The sequence below is a fragment of the Zingiber officinale genome, chromosome 1A (genome assembly GCF_018446385.1).
Source record: "Zingiber officinale cultivar Zhangliang chromosome 1A, Zo_v1.1, whole genome shotgun sequence".
Lineage (NCBI taxonomy): Eukaryota > Viridiplantae > Streptophyta > Magnoliopsida > Zingiberales > Zingiberaceae > Zingiber > Zingiber officinale.
The window spans coordinates 60,776,735-60,792,445 of record NC_055987.1 but is presented as its reverse complement, the minus strand read 5'-3'; the positions used below and the strand labels follow the sequence as shown (position 1 = coordinate 60,792,445).

The window sequence follows — 15,711 nt, the reverse complement described above, 5'->3', positions numbered from 1 at the left end:
CTGTTAAATGTAAATATTAAATAATAAATCTATTCTTTAATTAATAATGGGCCCCAATAAAATTGGGGCCCTAGGCACAGGCCTTATGTCTTAATGGCCTATGCCTTGAGCCGGATTTGTGCTACGGAGACAAACTCACTTATAATGCTCCTTGCAGACAATCAAGAGAAGATCTTGTGTTCTTCGTGTGCAATCGGTGACGATAACTTGTGATCTTCAGACTTGCTGTCAGAAGAACTATGATAGAACAAATTAAACAACCCTTCATCTTCTCACTTTTTTTCTCTTAAGATGAACCTCTAATTAAACTTGGAAGAAGAGGAAGAGAAATGAGTGTTCTCCTCTTCTCAACGTGCCACGTCCAACCGAAGAAGCCTCAAAATTCCAGCCAGAATCAACATAAAATGAAAAATGGTGATTATAAACCACAAAGCCAATTGTGCTGCCATTTGTATTCATGTTCTTTACTTTTTTTTATTTTTATTTTTTTTTACGTTAATCCTGTTTGATTGATCTTGCTAAATTCATAGCAAGAGTAAAGAGTTGCACTTGCAACTTAGGAGTTATTCACCCACCCCTCTAACTATCAAGTCCTCATCCTTTGTTGATTGACTGGTCATTCAAAAAATTACGAAAGTTGGATCCAATACTACTATTCATAGTTGACTCAAAAAGATTCTCAAATGGCTAATTATCTCCTTGTTGACTGATTAAGTCAATTAATTGATTAGAACTCGAACAAAAATATTATGTTCCTTAGAACTCTGATTCCAATTGACTGGAAGATTGTTCTAAACAATTTGCACCATTCAAATTACAACTCAACATCACTTCTAAATTACAAAGCTTCAAAGGATACCCTCACCCTAACCATTACTTAGATTATCATATCCTAATGCATCGTCTAACCAAAATACACACTATCTACCCAAAGATTATTTAAAATATTTAACCCCCACTTACTACTAGGGATGGTAATTTCACTTGAATTCGATGAAGGATCCGATATCCGACCCGAATGAAGGAGGGTATGGAGGGACTATCAATACCCGATACCCAACATGAATACCCGATTAAAGAATATATATATATATATATATTAAAGAAAATTTTCTTTTTCTAAAATCAACTTACTATTTTTGTTGATATTAAGAGGAGACTATATAGATGTTTAATCTATTTTTTTAATTATATATATGTATTTTTTTTTAACAAGTTGTTAATTTTAATATATTTTTGTTGAATGATAATAGTTGGATAGAAAGAAGAAAAATTATAACTATAGAAGATATCCAATCATTTAATGGGTATGTGTATACCCATCGGAGATCCTATACCTGATGAATATGAGGACGGAGGATATAAAATCTGACCCGAACCCGACCCATTTCCATCCCTACTTACTACTATATAACAAATTTCAAATTGTGTGTCCAGGATAATAATAAAGCGATACAATATCTTCTCAATTTCTAAGCATCTAAAAATCGAATCTCAATTTCAATAAATTAACAGATAAATTTTTTTTAATAGACGATTAAACTAAAAACGTTGAACTGATAAAATATCCGCTCAATTTATTCTAATGACCATAAAATTTTGTTTATGAAACTGAATTCATAGGATATCTTATGTCAACTAAAAAAAAAATCAAATCACATGAATAAATTAGAAATCATACACTTCCGTTACTACGACCATAAAATAACCTTTACATTTTAACCTAATCATTTTAATGTTGTGATTGGAAAAAAAAACTTCCACCAGGCAAAATCCAAGAAGAGGCACTGCAACAAACTGAATATATACTTTTCAACATGCTGGAAAACCCAACAAAAAGTACTTTGCACTATTTCCAAAATTAAACTCAGATAAACTACTGGAGGCAGGGTGAAATACCTACATATATTTCAAATTAACTTTGCACTATTTTCCAATATTTACACCAATTATGTTCATAAAGAACAGTTACAACAGATCTCGTGTTCCATACAACAGTCAAAATAATGCACCGTGCAAAGCACAATTCTCTTTCAGAAATTCCAAACATGTTCAACCATTTCCTCATACTTTTTAAAACTAATCTTAATATCCAAGAGAAAAGAAAAACAAAAAAAAGGAACATAAACATGAGTTGTCAAAGAAATGGAAAATACATAATTGGTCATTACGTAATCTCAAAGACAGATCAACTTGCTAGATAACCCTTTCAGGGCCAATATATCCTTGGAAGTTTTTGAGAACTAAATGCTCAACAATTCTTTACAAAGGACGATAGAGCTAGGTACGTGACATGTCCCCACAAATCCTGGTTTTACTAAAATGCCTATCTTTCTGATTGGGCAATAAAGCTTACCATGGTGTCAAACTATATAACAATGAGACATCAAGCATCAACAACAATTTCCTCATCAGTTGTATCAGAGGTGACCTCTTCCGACTCCTCCCTATTTTGAGTGTTGATGTCAGGATCAACCTTCTTGACAGCCTCATCGTGTAAAATCTTCTGTCGCAGCTTTGTAATTAGGTCTTCCCTATCTGCGTCATTCTCCAACAGATGGTGTTTAATAGCATCTTTTCCTCTGAAGTTTTGTCCATTGAAACCATACATAGACAGACCACTTTTGGTAACAAAGTTGTGCTTCAGTCCTAGTTCAAGTAACTCGGACTCACGGCGGATCCCCTTGCCGAACTCAAGCTCAAATTCAGCTGTTCTAAATGGAGGGGCATGCTTATTCTTCACTATCTTCACGGAGACTTTGCGCCCAATAATCTGCAAAAGGCAACCATGTCAGCAACTACATTTGTGAAAGTTGCAAATCAAAATATGCTTCATGCAGGGGTCCATTGATTTATGCAAAACGTGATAACGCTCATGCTAAGCGCCCCATCGCCAGCCCCACGGTGAGATGATGGTAAGATGAAGGGAGGTAAATCAGGTACTGAGCAACCCCTTAAATGGGAGGGCTATTTGCTGCAACCGTGACTCGAATTGCCAATTGATGTGAGTCTACCACTTTGGTACCAACTCAACTACACTCTGGGGGCATGCAGGGTCCATTGATGAATCAATACCAAAGGTTTCTCATACTGGGATCAATAAGTTATATCACCTACAACCAAGTGTGTCCATGAAATGAAATTTCAAACATATAAGAAAACTAAGAAAAGCTCTGTTCAAAGCCAGTTCAAAGTTAAATGATCATAGACATACAGACTACTGCAAAAAAATAAAAATTTAAAAAAAAAATTGTATTACTTTAATTGTATTTACCTCCTTGTCTTTTTCGACAAAGCCAATATGTTTGATGTTCAGGCGAACAGATGCGTAAAATTTCAAGGCATTGCCACCCGAGGTAACTTCTTGTGTTACTCCAAACCCACCAAATGTGCTCATCTTTGCTCTAATCTGCAGTGGCAAGGATACAGATAAATAGGCCATATAAGAAAGTATAATCCAGACGTAGAGACTTGATGCAATGGATCACAAATCCCACTGGAAATAATATTCCTTTTCTCACACATCAAAGAAGAAATAGAAAACCAATGTCATTTCCAACCACAATTAAGGAAAACTGGTTTTGCATAGAAAAAATGGTTTCAACAGGTGGCAACAAAATTTTGGCGTCTTCAATTCCTAGATTTTGCAAATGCTACTCTGAAGGTTTGACCACTGTTGATGTTGAATTGCAGTACATGATCAAACTTTGAATTAATTCTCATAACTATGCCTCCAAAATTAGAGCTAAAAATCTCAACACAACTGAACAAGTCTGTAATCATCTTTTCAATTCAAAGTTGGTCTGGCATTCAGGTGATTTTGAATGCTATAGATTATAGCATGCCAGCAGCAAATTATATTAATACACCCCATAGTCCCGTTGCTATTTACCAACACAACTGGGAAAAAAAATATTTTTGATAGTGCACACATTTATTGATAGAATCTGCAATTCAAGAAAAAACACCAATATGTTGATGGAATAGAGGGTTAAAAAGTTTCTTAAAGGCTACCACAAAAGAAACATTTGTGAGGTCAATCAAAGGAGCTTAATTTGAACATGTCAATTCACAAACAAATACCTGATTAACAAACAACAAAATTGCCTGTGACCGTGACAACGAATGACTCAACTTGCGCAGAGCTTGGCTCATCAACCTTGCTTGGAGGGCCACATGAGCATCTCCCATCTCGCCGTCAAGTTCAGCTTTGGGCACAAGGGCAGCCACCTAAAATCAGAAAGAAGGTTAAAGGAAAAGGATATCAGGTACGGTATGAGTGATTCAGTTTCAAAAAATATTATATATTTCATGAAGTGCATTTTCAGTAGCTTACATATTTCAATAAAAATAATGCATGTGTACAAAATATTTGCCCAAAATTATGATCAAATGTCATAGAAATTGAGTAGATTATGGTACAAGAATAGTTTGGAACCAAATGAACTAGATCTAAAATTAATAAAAGCATAAAACACAGCTTAATTTGATCCTTGAAAACCATTTTTACCACCAAGGATGGGGCAAGTTACAAATTTTCTAATACCATCTGAAACAAAACTGTCAATTCTGACCACAGAGAGGTATTTAATGTGAACAATGAATCTAAGGATAATTAATTGAATGAAAGAACTCAAGGTTGACAATCAAAAATAAGTAGAAGCAGATGCAGAATCCACCTCCTACAAGTTCAGAGGGTAAAAGAAATATTCCTAAAGGGATACAATACAAAAGCACATCTCAAAGACTTCTACTTACACTGTCCACAACCACAACATCAACTGCACCACTCCTAATAAGAGTGTCAACAAGACTAAGTGCCTGCTCACCACAATCTGGCTGTGACAATAGCAAATTATGAGTATTTACACCAATAGCCTTTGCCAATGCCGGATCGAGAGCATGCTCTGCATCTATGAAAGCACAGTACCCTGTAAATCATACAAATTAGTGAATACAATAGAGGAAATCATAAGCTGAAATACATAATGGCATGGCATGGCATGGGATACAATTCTTACAAACACTATCGATAGAATAATTAACCAAACAAAATTACCTCCATTCTTCTGAGATTCTGCAATTACATGAAGGGCTAGTGTTGTTTTTCCCGAAGCCTCTGGACCATATATCTCCACAACACGCCCCTGCAGAGAAAAAAAAAATTGATGGAAAAATTAATAATCAACCTGAAAGTTAAAGCAGAAACTTAAGTGTCATTAATTGAATAATTAATAAGAAGTGTGTTTGCATGTTTCATACATAAAAGTTTTTGCAAGTTTGATGCATTAATTTCCTCACATAATCAGAGACTAATCAGTTATCTTCAAATTAGATGAAAGAAAAATATTTTGATGTTAACATGACATCAAAATTTCCAGCTATTATAGCGATACAAGCATGGATAATAATAATATGCATACCAAGATGTACCACCAGGCAAGAATAAATTAATGGAAAACTATGCAGTATAAAGAATGTGAAGAACAAGTAAGTTATAAGTAGTTAGTGAACCAGTATGTACTGTATGTGGAATTCGACATTTACACCAATATCCAAACATGACATTCAAAGCTTTGCCACAGCAAAAAGATGATTTCTTACATAGAAAAGCAAGAAAAGCAAAGATTATAAAGTAATTGCACCAACAAGATACTCATTAAGTCAAAAACAACACACAGGCAAAGACTTGTAGTCCACTTCTTCTATTATTACAACAGCGATTAGTGAAGATGCTAGCAATTATCCAATACACCTAATCTAATGACTCAGCTAGCAGTTGGAAAATTTGGGTGACAAAATTGTTTCACAAATATGAATAAATACCTTCGGCAGACCACCAATTCCCAGTGCCATATCCAACAAAAAAGATCCTGTAGATATAACAGGAACTTCACTAGGAGCATGAGAACGACCAAGCCACATGATTGAGCCCTTCCCAAATGAAGCTGTAATCTGATCCAATGCTTGCTGTAAAGCCAAGTCTTTCTTAGACTGGTTTTCTTTGCCACAGTCAGATACATCTAACTTGGACTTTTTTTTAGCTAAAATGGAAATCATTGTGAATTAGGACTAACCAAATAAATATTAATAATCTTCAGCTCATAGACTAAAACTATAAGAATGGATTACAACCAAGGAGGTCTTTGATTCTAAGCATGTCAAGCTTTAAGGCATTGAAGGGAAAAAGAATGAACACAAGAGTCACAACTAAAGCAACAAACAAGAACCTAAAGTGCGTGTTCAACAAAGAAAAAGTCAAAGATAAGGATTTTAAAAATCATTATTCATGCAATAAGACCCTCTGAAGCTAAGATGGATGGAATTTGGAATATCACTTGCAAGAACAATAGCTTTTATACTAATGAACACATATTATCGCGGCGTATACTGGCATACAAGAACATATTCAAATTTAGAAACATTGAAAGTTAACTAACCTTGAGAGGAAAATTTGCAAAATTGGAAAGAAGATGCTCCAGTTCCATCTCCATGTATCTGCAAGTACAAACATTCTTAGGCATCAGTTAAGATAAAAAGATTGAGAAACACAACAAGATGGATGGACCAGTCTAGGTTATTTTAGTATATATGAATAATCTTTTGATTGGCATTTCTTAAAAACAAGACAGTTCTATTTTGACCTCCTAACCATGAACTATTTTTCCTTGAACCAACTATGCTACACTGTCAACTCTTCTCCTTACTGTGGGACTGAGAACTAAATATAATCTCACATGTTAACTATGCCAATTTCCATGTCTGCAGATTCAGCATTAATTCACGAAAATTTGTCACAGATCAAACACATGATTTTGACTTGTCATGTTATAAATAATTTTTTGTGACATTTCTAGTTAGTCTCACATAGGTGGTTATATGATAGTGAACAAGATTTATATGCCTTAATAGGTGAACCATCATTAACTTGAACCTAAGCATTTTCAATCAGTGATCGAGTCTATCAGTTAATATGTCTATTCTCCTACACATTGTGAGAGGCATTCTAATGGGAAAGTGTCACTTTTGGTGGACAAGTTACCATTCCGCCACTCATTAGGAACTATTTCCTGTTACAAGGAGTGGGACTTGATGGTAGTATCATGGCATCCTAATTTAGCCTCATATGGTATGTTGTCCAATGAAAGGGATTACTTTACCTTAGACTTGCACATTTTGGATTGGTGGTTGGCTCTACAGGTGGATTAAGTGTTGCATGCCCTGATATGCAAATTCCAACATAACTCACTCTCATGCAAACTAATGCTGCTAAAAGTAGCCGAGCTAGGAACACTTGGTGAAAACCAAGATTTTTTTCCATGCTTCTCTTCGTGTTGGACTTTGCTCTATAAAGTCATCGTTACTAGAAATGAATGCTTTAGGTGCAGACGTATATCAGAAATAAAGCAAGATTGACACTTAACGAAAAAGGGAGGGCTTCAAGGTGCAAAATCAAGCCTCGATAGTTTTACGCTCTAAAATATAAAGAGAAGCGATTGTTTGGATAAGGAAAAGGACCTCTAATGCGCATATCGTTCGCCTTAAAGAAGCGTGACGGAGAAGCCTTGCCATGGCTCTCGAACACTGAAAGGCCTTGTTCCCCGATCGCCAGAGTAGGCTTAGGGTTGCTAACCTCTTTTGGCGATTGCAGAAGAAGGCATGGAATGGAAGCGGGAAGTGCACGCAGAGATCATTAGGGTTTGATTTGGCGTATGCCTCAGAAATCGCAGGGCCAGCCGGCTTATGCTACAAAAGAAGTGGCCGTTACAATTAAAACGGTATATGTTAGACGATAAATTCGGCATCTCATGGAATTTCGAAAATGTCACTTTTCCTGGGGAAAAAAACCAATTAAGGCCCATTCTTTCTGAACTTCTAATACGACTCTTAACCATCAAAACTTTTAAGTGAGTGAAGGTGCGAGCGACTGCTAGAGGTGAACATGTATAGTGAGCAATTCGCACAACGCGGTTAGAGGTGAACATGGGGTGAGGTGAAATAATATTTTTTTTACTAAATATCAAGTAAAATTATTATTGACGTGCCCAGCAATTCCCACAAATCTACCAGTGCGTGCGAATCCAAGCCATACCGTAAGCAGACAATCCATAAAGCGCGATGTTCTCTTGTCCTCGTAGATCCGAAAAATAAGGGATGGAGAACCATTCCTTTGGATACATCCCTAAAAGATTATTAGACTCAAAAGTACATGGATTAAGAAGTACACGAACTCAAAATAAGTGAACTTGAAAACGCATAAACTCAGAAACTCAGAAGCACACGGACTTAAAAGTATATAGACTCAAAAATACATAGATTTGAAAGTGAGAATTCAGAAGCATAAAAATTAGAAACATCTTAGAAGGAATCTGATAGGCTGACTCTTTATAGAGGATGACGCTTACACTGACACAATATGTGGATTGTCAAAATACGTAGGTTATCATCCCTATATCTTTAACCATAAAGATACTAATAGATACGATAGGGTGGCCACTATAATAAATTTGACTTTTCGCAACGCGTCATAGACTATACATAGTTACGATGAACTATTAATAATAATTTTTATCACGGACCTAATCAAATGTGATGTGGATAATATTATGTTTATATAAATGACGACGACGACATATAAAAAAATATGCTATTAATATATTTTTTTACGACTTATAGAGTATGCTATTATAACTTAATATTAATGGTTTGTAAAATATATTAATGACCATGTATACAAAAATTATATTTTTAATAGATATTATTTACATTGTGAAAGAAAAAAACACTGTTAATAATGTTTAAAAATTTAGAAGATATTAAATCCCTAACCTCTTTACAGACTTTGGCCAAATCCATTCAGTTAAAATCATCTCGCTGAATGCCAAAACGCTCCACCGAACCCCTCTCTATTGAACATCTCTGCCCAACCCCTCTCCGACGAACCCCTCTCCACTAATCTCCACAGCCAAAGTCCTCTCTGTCGAATCCTAGGATTTCGTCAATGAGGTGCTTCACATCCCTCACCGTCGCAGGCGGGTCTTCGAAATTCCAACAACCTCCATACCCTGCATTTGCTCAATCCCGATACTCACCCTATTGATCTAACCAAGAAGCTGTCGCACGCCTCCGTCTCTATTGAAGTGGCACCATCTGAGTCAAATCCCTACATTGTTCGCTTTCCCGCAGATATCTCTTCCTCATTGAAAAGTATTAATTTCCCCCTTACTGTATGGAGTTGGATCTCACTTACCAAACATTTTTATCAAGTACAAGATTGCGGCGGAGATTGTCAATAGTAATGTTCTCCAACTTTTCTTTCCCTTTTCTTTGTTTAGTGAAGATGTTACTCATTAGAGATTTAATCTATTACCATGTGCAGAGGCCCTTCAACTAGTGGTATCTTAGTACATGCCCAAAGCTAATTAGGTTGTCGATCTATGCGAGAAAGGTGACTCTATCAGAGAGTATGTATTAGCGCTGTGTTTTTCACTCAGTTAATGTGATAACAACAAAGTAAATGATCCTGTCCGGAATCTGAGTCAGATGAAGGTCGGATGAGCTGTTATTGGCATTGACGGAGAGGCGACTAGACACCCTTCTCGTGGTGCTGAAGAATGACGATGACTGAACCGACTATACTGAGCTCTGTGTACACTCATACAAGCACACGAAATGTTAGACGCTAGAAACCAGGGAAAAGTCCCCGGAGCAAACCCTCTGATGCTCAACTCAAGTACTTTTTCCTTAGAAGAACAATGTACGAAGGAGGAAAAAAAAGTAGAAGACAAGTGCGACTGTGCGAAAGAGCGTACCTGCGCAAGGGAGATGACCTCCCTTTTCATATGACAGTGCGTACCTCTGGAGCCTGACTGATGTCAGGGAATATCGGGTGTCAGGACATATCTGGTGATGGAGGACGCATGACACCCTTTTGTGGGCTGGAAGAAGGTTCTATTCTCAGATGACTGCAGACCGTTGGAATATTCCCTGACATACAGCAATTATTCTCTAACATGTAGTTATGATTCCCTGACCCTATTATCATATAGCACCTCCTGTCCCGACCTTCTGTCCCGACCGAGTATGAATAAGACAGCTCGGGATGATCTGTCGGGTATAACACCTGGCCTAAGTCTTAAGGGGTAGAAAGTTGTGGTGAGATCATCCTAGAGTCGATCAGGTGTTGGCCGACCGGGAGTTGCCCTACTAAGAGAACCAGGCCTGGATATAGCTGAGTTGTGGAAACCCGACCAGTCGGAGCAGGTCAGGAATCACCCCGACATCCCCCCATGTCTCAGACCTGGGTGTCTCATATCTAGAGTCCTGGTCTGTGAGAACCCGATCAGGAACCATGTCGATGATGTCATAAGACGACCCCCCTCTTCTTTCCCTAACTGCTGACTGTCATACCCCCTTGACCTTTAACCGCCACGCCCCCTTGACTTCTGACTACCACGTCCCCTTGACTTCTGACTGCCCGCCTTTATCGGATCCCACTATGTTAGACCCCGGTGTAGTTTTGATGTGATCAACCAAGTTGGTTAGGTCCTGCTTTGTGTTTGATCCCTGTGTCTGAGTGTGCAGGAGCTTAAGAGCACAAGAAGTCGAGCGGAAGACGCAGCTAGCGAGAAGGACGGCACGGGAAGGGAGCCGACGGGCTCGGTGCGTCCGAAGGACGAGAGAGCTACGGAAGAGTACTCCGGTGGACGTGAAGAGCGTGCGCGGCGTTCGAGGGACGTTAAGCCGGGACGGAAGGCTGCTCGAGGAGAAGGCCGGGAATTGGGTTCGGGTGAGCCCTATTACGGTTGGCCACAATCACCCAAAAGTTCAGAGCATCGGAAGCCAAAGCCGGAAAGAAGCAGTGCTGGAATCACTGCTCAAGGCGCCTTCAACAAGGTTGAAGGTGCCTCCAGTTTGAAGGCGCCTTAAATCTGGTTGAAGGCGCCTCAAGCTGGTTGAAGGCGCCTTCAGCCTTGTTTAAGGCGCCTTCAACCTGGTCAAACAAACCGTTCGTGCGTGGATAAAGTTTTATCCGATGACCCAGCTTGGAGGCGCCTTAGACCCTCAATGGAGTCGCCTTGGAGCTTCGGGATAGAATTTCCAAGGGCTATAAAAGGACCCCTGGAGCTAGGAATTAACAACAACTTCTACATTCAACTCTGTAAGCATTTCCTAGCAGTAGTTCTAAGCCATTAGAGTGTAAAAGGCTTCTCCGCCTTCAGCAAAGGAGAATTTTCTTAGTGTGCTTTCTTACTGCCCTGGATTAACAACCCTCTTGGTTGTAACCAGGTTAAATTCGGTTTCTGCTTTTATTTCTGCCCTTATTTTATTTACTATTGCATTAATTGAGTTGAAAGTTCGAGGAGGGTAGTTTTATTTTTGTTTACAGCAATTTACCCCCCTCTTACCGGCCTCCGCTGCACCGACACATTATGCACCGTATCACAAGCCTCCCCCAAGTCTAGTCGAAGGAGGCTCAGGTTCGGCTGACTAGACTCAGACCCCGATTTCATTTATTTTGCCATTATGTCCCTAAATGCTTCTCCTTTTCCCAAATCCTCGATCGCATAACCTGTTTAATTACTCAATCAACGTAGGGAGAAGAGTCATCTTAACTCCGTAAGTTACTTTCCCCTTCGCCTATGGATGTCGGTCTATCACCCTCCGTAGAATCGTACTTTCTTTCTACTGACGCCCTTCACCTATGGATGTGAATTATGAGTTGGATGAACTGTAGCGCCTACATCAACAATTGGAACAGATGACTCAACTACTTATCCAAAGGGATACGACCTTAGCCGAGATGATGCAGGATAGAGATCTTTAATCTTCTCTCCACCGAGACATTGAGGAACTTTGGTTAGTCGCTAAATCTTGGGCCCGGGCTGAAGTAGAGTTGAAACAGAAAGCTTATGCAGACCTAAAGAGCCAAGCCCAATTCCTAATCTATTTGAAAGAGAAGCACGCCTCTTCCATAACCCTTCTTCAAAAAGAAAATCGGCTCAAAGATGAAACCATTGCTCAGCAACGTTGCATTATTCAGTCCAACAAGGCAGAGTTGATTCAGGTGTGATCTCACTTGGAGCAGGCAAGTCAAGAGGAACACCTTTGCTCAAGGTGCCAATCAGCCATTGATACTAGAAAGGAACTCTGATTACTTAGATGCCCCTAATGTGAAAATGAAATTTCGAGGGGTGACCCCTGTACTTTATCAAATAAAAGCAAATCTGGTCAGGCTTCAGTCTTTGTTTCTTTTTTCCTTTCTTCCCTGGCACTTATTTACTTTACACAAACCCAGAAGGAGGTTAGTGAAGGCTTTACTTGTTGATAACCTGCCTGGGAAGAAGAGTGTAAAAAGCTGACCCATGAGTTACTAAGTGTGGGGATATGTTTTCTTATAAGTCACGTTGGGGTGAGAGTTTGGAGTCTCGACCGAGAGGTCGTTGGTCGTGAGAGCATGATCACTTATAACTCATGCTAGGGCAAAAGTCTAGGAGAGTGAGAGCATGCTCGCTTATAACTCACGCTGAGGTGAGAGTCTGGAAGTGTGAGGGCATGCTCACTTATAACTTGCGATGAGGTGAGAGTCTAGAATCCCAACCGAGAGGTCGTTGGTTGTGAGAGTAAGCTCACTTATAACTCACGCTGGGGCGAGAGTCTGGAATCGTGAAAGCATGCTTACTTATAGCTTGTACTGGGGTGAGAGTCTGGAATTCCAATCGAAAGGTCACTGGTCATGAGAGCAAGCTCACTTATAACTCGCGCTGGGGTGAGAGTCTGGAAGCATGAGAGCATGCTCACTTATAAGTCACGCTAGGGTGAGAGTCTAGAATCCCAACCGAGAGGTCGTTAGTCATGAGAGTAAACCCACTTATAACTCGCGCTAGGGCAAGAGTCTGGAAGCGTGAGAGCATGCTCACTTATAACTCGGGTTGGGGCGAGAATCTGGAATCCTGACCGAGAGGTCGTTGGTCGTGAGAGCAACCTCACTTATAACTCGCACTGGGATGAGAGTCTGGAGGCGTGAGAGCATGCTTACTTATAACTCACACTGGGCGAGAGTCTGAAGGTGTGAGAGTATGCTCACTTATAACTCGTGTTGGGCCAAAAGTCTGGAAGCGTGAGAACATACTCACTTATAACTCGCACTGGGGTGAGAGTCTGGAATCCTGACCGGGAGGTCATTGGTTGTGAGAGCAAGTTCACTTATAAATCACGTTGGGACGAGAGTCTGGAAGCGTGAGAGCATGCTCACTTATAACGCACGCTGGGTTGAGAGTCTGGAATCCTAATCGAGAGGTCGTTGATCGTGAGAGCAAGCTCACTTATAACTCGTGCTAGGGTGAGAGTCTGAAATCCCGACCGAGAGGTCATTGGTCGTTAGAGCAATCTCATTTATAACTCGTGCTAAGGCGAGAGTCTGGAATACCGATCGAGAGGTCGTTGGTCATGAGAGCAAGCTTACTTATAACTCGCGCTAAGGTGAGAGTCTGGAAGTGTGAGAGCATGCTCACTTATAACTCGCGCTGGGACGAGAGTCTGAAATCTCGACCGAGAGGTGATCTGGAGGCCTGACTAGATGTGATCTAGAGGCTTGATTGAGAAGTGATCTAGAGGCTTGACCAAGAAGCAATCTGGAGGCCTGACCAGGAATTGATTTGGAGACCTGACCAGGAATTGATCTGGAGGTCTGACCAGGACTTGATCTGGAGACTTAACTAAGAATTTATCTGGAGGTCTAACCAGGACTTGATCAGGAAACCTGACTAGGAAGAAGTCTGGAGGCTTGACTGAGAAGTGATGTGGAGGCTTGACTAAAAAGAAATCTGGAGGTCTGACCAACAATTGATCTGGAGTCTGAACAGGACTTGATCTAGAGACCTGACCAGGAATTGATCTAGAGGTCTGACTAGGACTTGATTTGGAGACCTGACGAGGAAGAAGTCTGGAGACTTGCCCAAGAAGTAATCTGGTGACCAGGAATTGATCTGGAGACCTGACCAGGAATTGATCTGGAGGTTTGACCAAGACTTGATTTAGAGACCTGACTAGGAATTGATTTGGAGGTCTGACCAGGACTTGATCTGGAGGTCTGACCAGGAAGTGACCTGGAGATCTGACCAGGAAGCAATCTTGAGGCCTGATTAAGAAGCAATCTAGAGGCCTGACCAAGAACTAGTTTGGACGAGCAGTATTTGTGGCTTGAAGGGATTGTGCTCGGGGGACTTAGCTTAATGCTCCTGCGACCATAAAGTGCAATATATAAGGCTTTAGTCAAATTTAAACTTTACTTTGATTTCAAGGAAGAGTAAAGGCGCTGAATTTTGATCAACACTTCCCGCCATCTTCTTCTTCGTTTCCTGGGGTCGCCACATGGAATTTTCAGTCCTCGAGGCATGGTCTTCACAAGGTAGGACGTTCCTGTTCGCATATCCCCCTTGATGGATTTTCTATCACTTCTTCCATCATAAATGCCCTTTCATAGGGAGATGACATGTGTCACATGAACTTTACTTGTCATAATGTATGATGCTCACTTTTTGCATGCAACCCCAAATCGCTTCCGCTTCTCGATCTGATGGCTGACGTGTGCTATGCCGTTTCAATTATTCGGTTCGCTTCCCGATGTTTCCTAAAGGTTTTGATTTAAAAACCCTGAAGGTTGTTCACCATTGTTCCCTATCGCTTCGTCTTCCTTCGACCTTTCTTTTTCTTCTTGCTTTTGCTTGCTCACCTTCTTCGTGCCTCTCCTTTGTCTCCTGCAAGTACTATTCCTCCTTCATCTTCCACTCCTTCTTTTGATCCTATAATGGTCGGTGAGATGGAAGTGCCCTGGTATGCGAACTTTCGTTCCGACTTGGATAGGAATGATCTTAGGGCGATTCAGTCGAGTTTGCAACTTTCTGAAGCCTACAAGCTCCGTCCTCCGGGGCCTGATGACCATCCTTCTTCCCCTCCCGCCGATTTTGTGACCTTTTTCAAGGATCAGCTTCTCAATGATCTTCACTTTCTCGTCCATCCTTTCTTCTCTTCTGTGAGCCGGTATTTCAGCATTCCACTATCATAATTCACCCCCAATGCCTTCCGCGCTATGTGTGGAAAGGTAATCCTTTGCCACCTAAATCAAATCTCCTTGACCCCGCAGATTTTTCACCATTTTTATGTCATCAAACACTCGGAGTCGGGTGTTTTTATGGCGCAATATTGGGTCAGGTACAAGGTTTTAAGGTATGTATTTCTCTGAATTTTTTTTAATCTGGCCCTTATGGTATTTAAGATACTAATTCAATACATTATATTTTCTAATATATTGAATATTTGAGCATGCATGATTTTTTAAATTTTCTATTCCATTTTTCAAGCTTTCATTTTCATTTTTTATTTTATCAAATTCTTTTAATCGACAAGATTTAGCTAGAGTTGATTTCAATTCTTTAATTTCATTTTCTAATTTACAATAATTTTTTGTTAATAGTTTTATAAACTGAAATAACTTGTCAAGAGGAAGAGACCGTACCTGACTTACCTTATTGATCCCATGATCCGAAGCTCCCCCTAAAGTACTACTTTCTTCCGATGTCACTCCCCCTTCATCAATGCTTTCGATACTCATTTCAGATGAGCTTACTTCGTCTCCTTCTTCTTGGTGACTTGCCACTAGCACAAGTCCGGCGATGGTTTCAATTTCTGATTCGGATGATGTTTTGTCCC

General features: G+C 39.9%; 1 protein-coding gene across 1 annotated transcript; it reads right to left on the bottom strand.

The window, feature by feature from the left end:
• Positions 1–2,134: 2,134 nt before the first annotated feature.
• Positions 2,135–7,756, bottom strand: LOC122025581 (DNA repair protein recA homolog 3, mitochondrial-like). The gene is made up of 8 exons (XM_042584417.1): positions 7,519–7,756; positions 6,441–6,498; positions 5,827–6,044; positions 5,060–5,147; positions 4,759–4,931; positions 4,084–4,230; positions 3,275–3,409; positions 2,135–2,773 (listed from the first exon to the last, which is right to left on the bottom strand). The coding sequence occupies exons 1-8, from the start codon at positions 7,570–7,572 to the stop codon at positions 2,387–2,389; spliced, it is 1,260 nt and encodes a 419-aa protein (XP_042440351.1). The 5' UTR covers positions 7,573–7,756; the 3' UTR covers positions 2,135–2,386.
• Positions 7,757–15,711: the final 7,955 nt, after the last annotated feature.

Excerpts from the sequence above, each read along its gene's own strand:
- LOC122025581 (XM_042584417.1), bottom strand. The coding sequence starts at position 7,572 with ATGGCAAGGCTTCTCCGTCACGCTTCTTTAAGGCGAACGATATGCGCA. Across the intron at positions 6,499-7,518 it reads GAACGATATGCGCATTAGAG|ATACATGGAGATGGAACTGG; the intron begins GTCCTTTTCCTT and ends TTGTACTTGCAG. Across the intron at positions 4,231-4,758 it reads ATGTTGTGGTTGTGGACAGT|GTGGCTGCCCTTGTGCCCAA; the intron begins GTAAGTAGAAGT and ends TTCTGATTTTAG.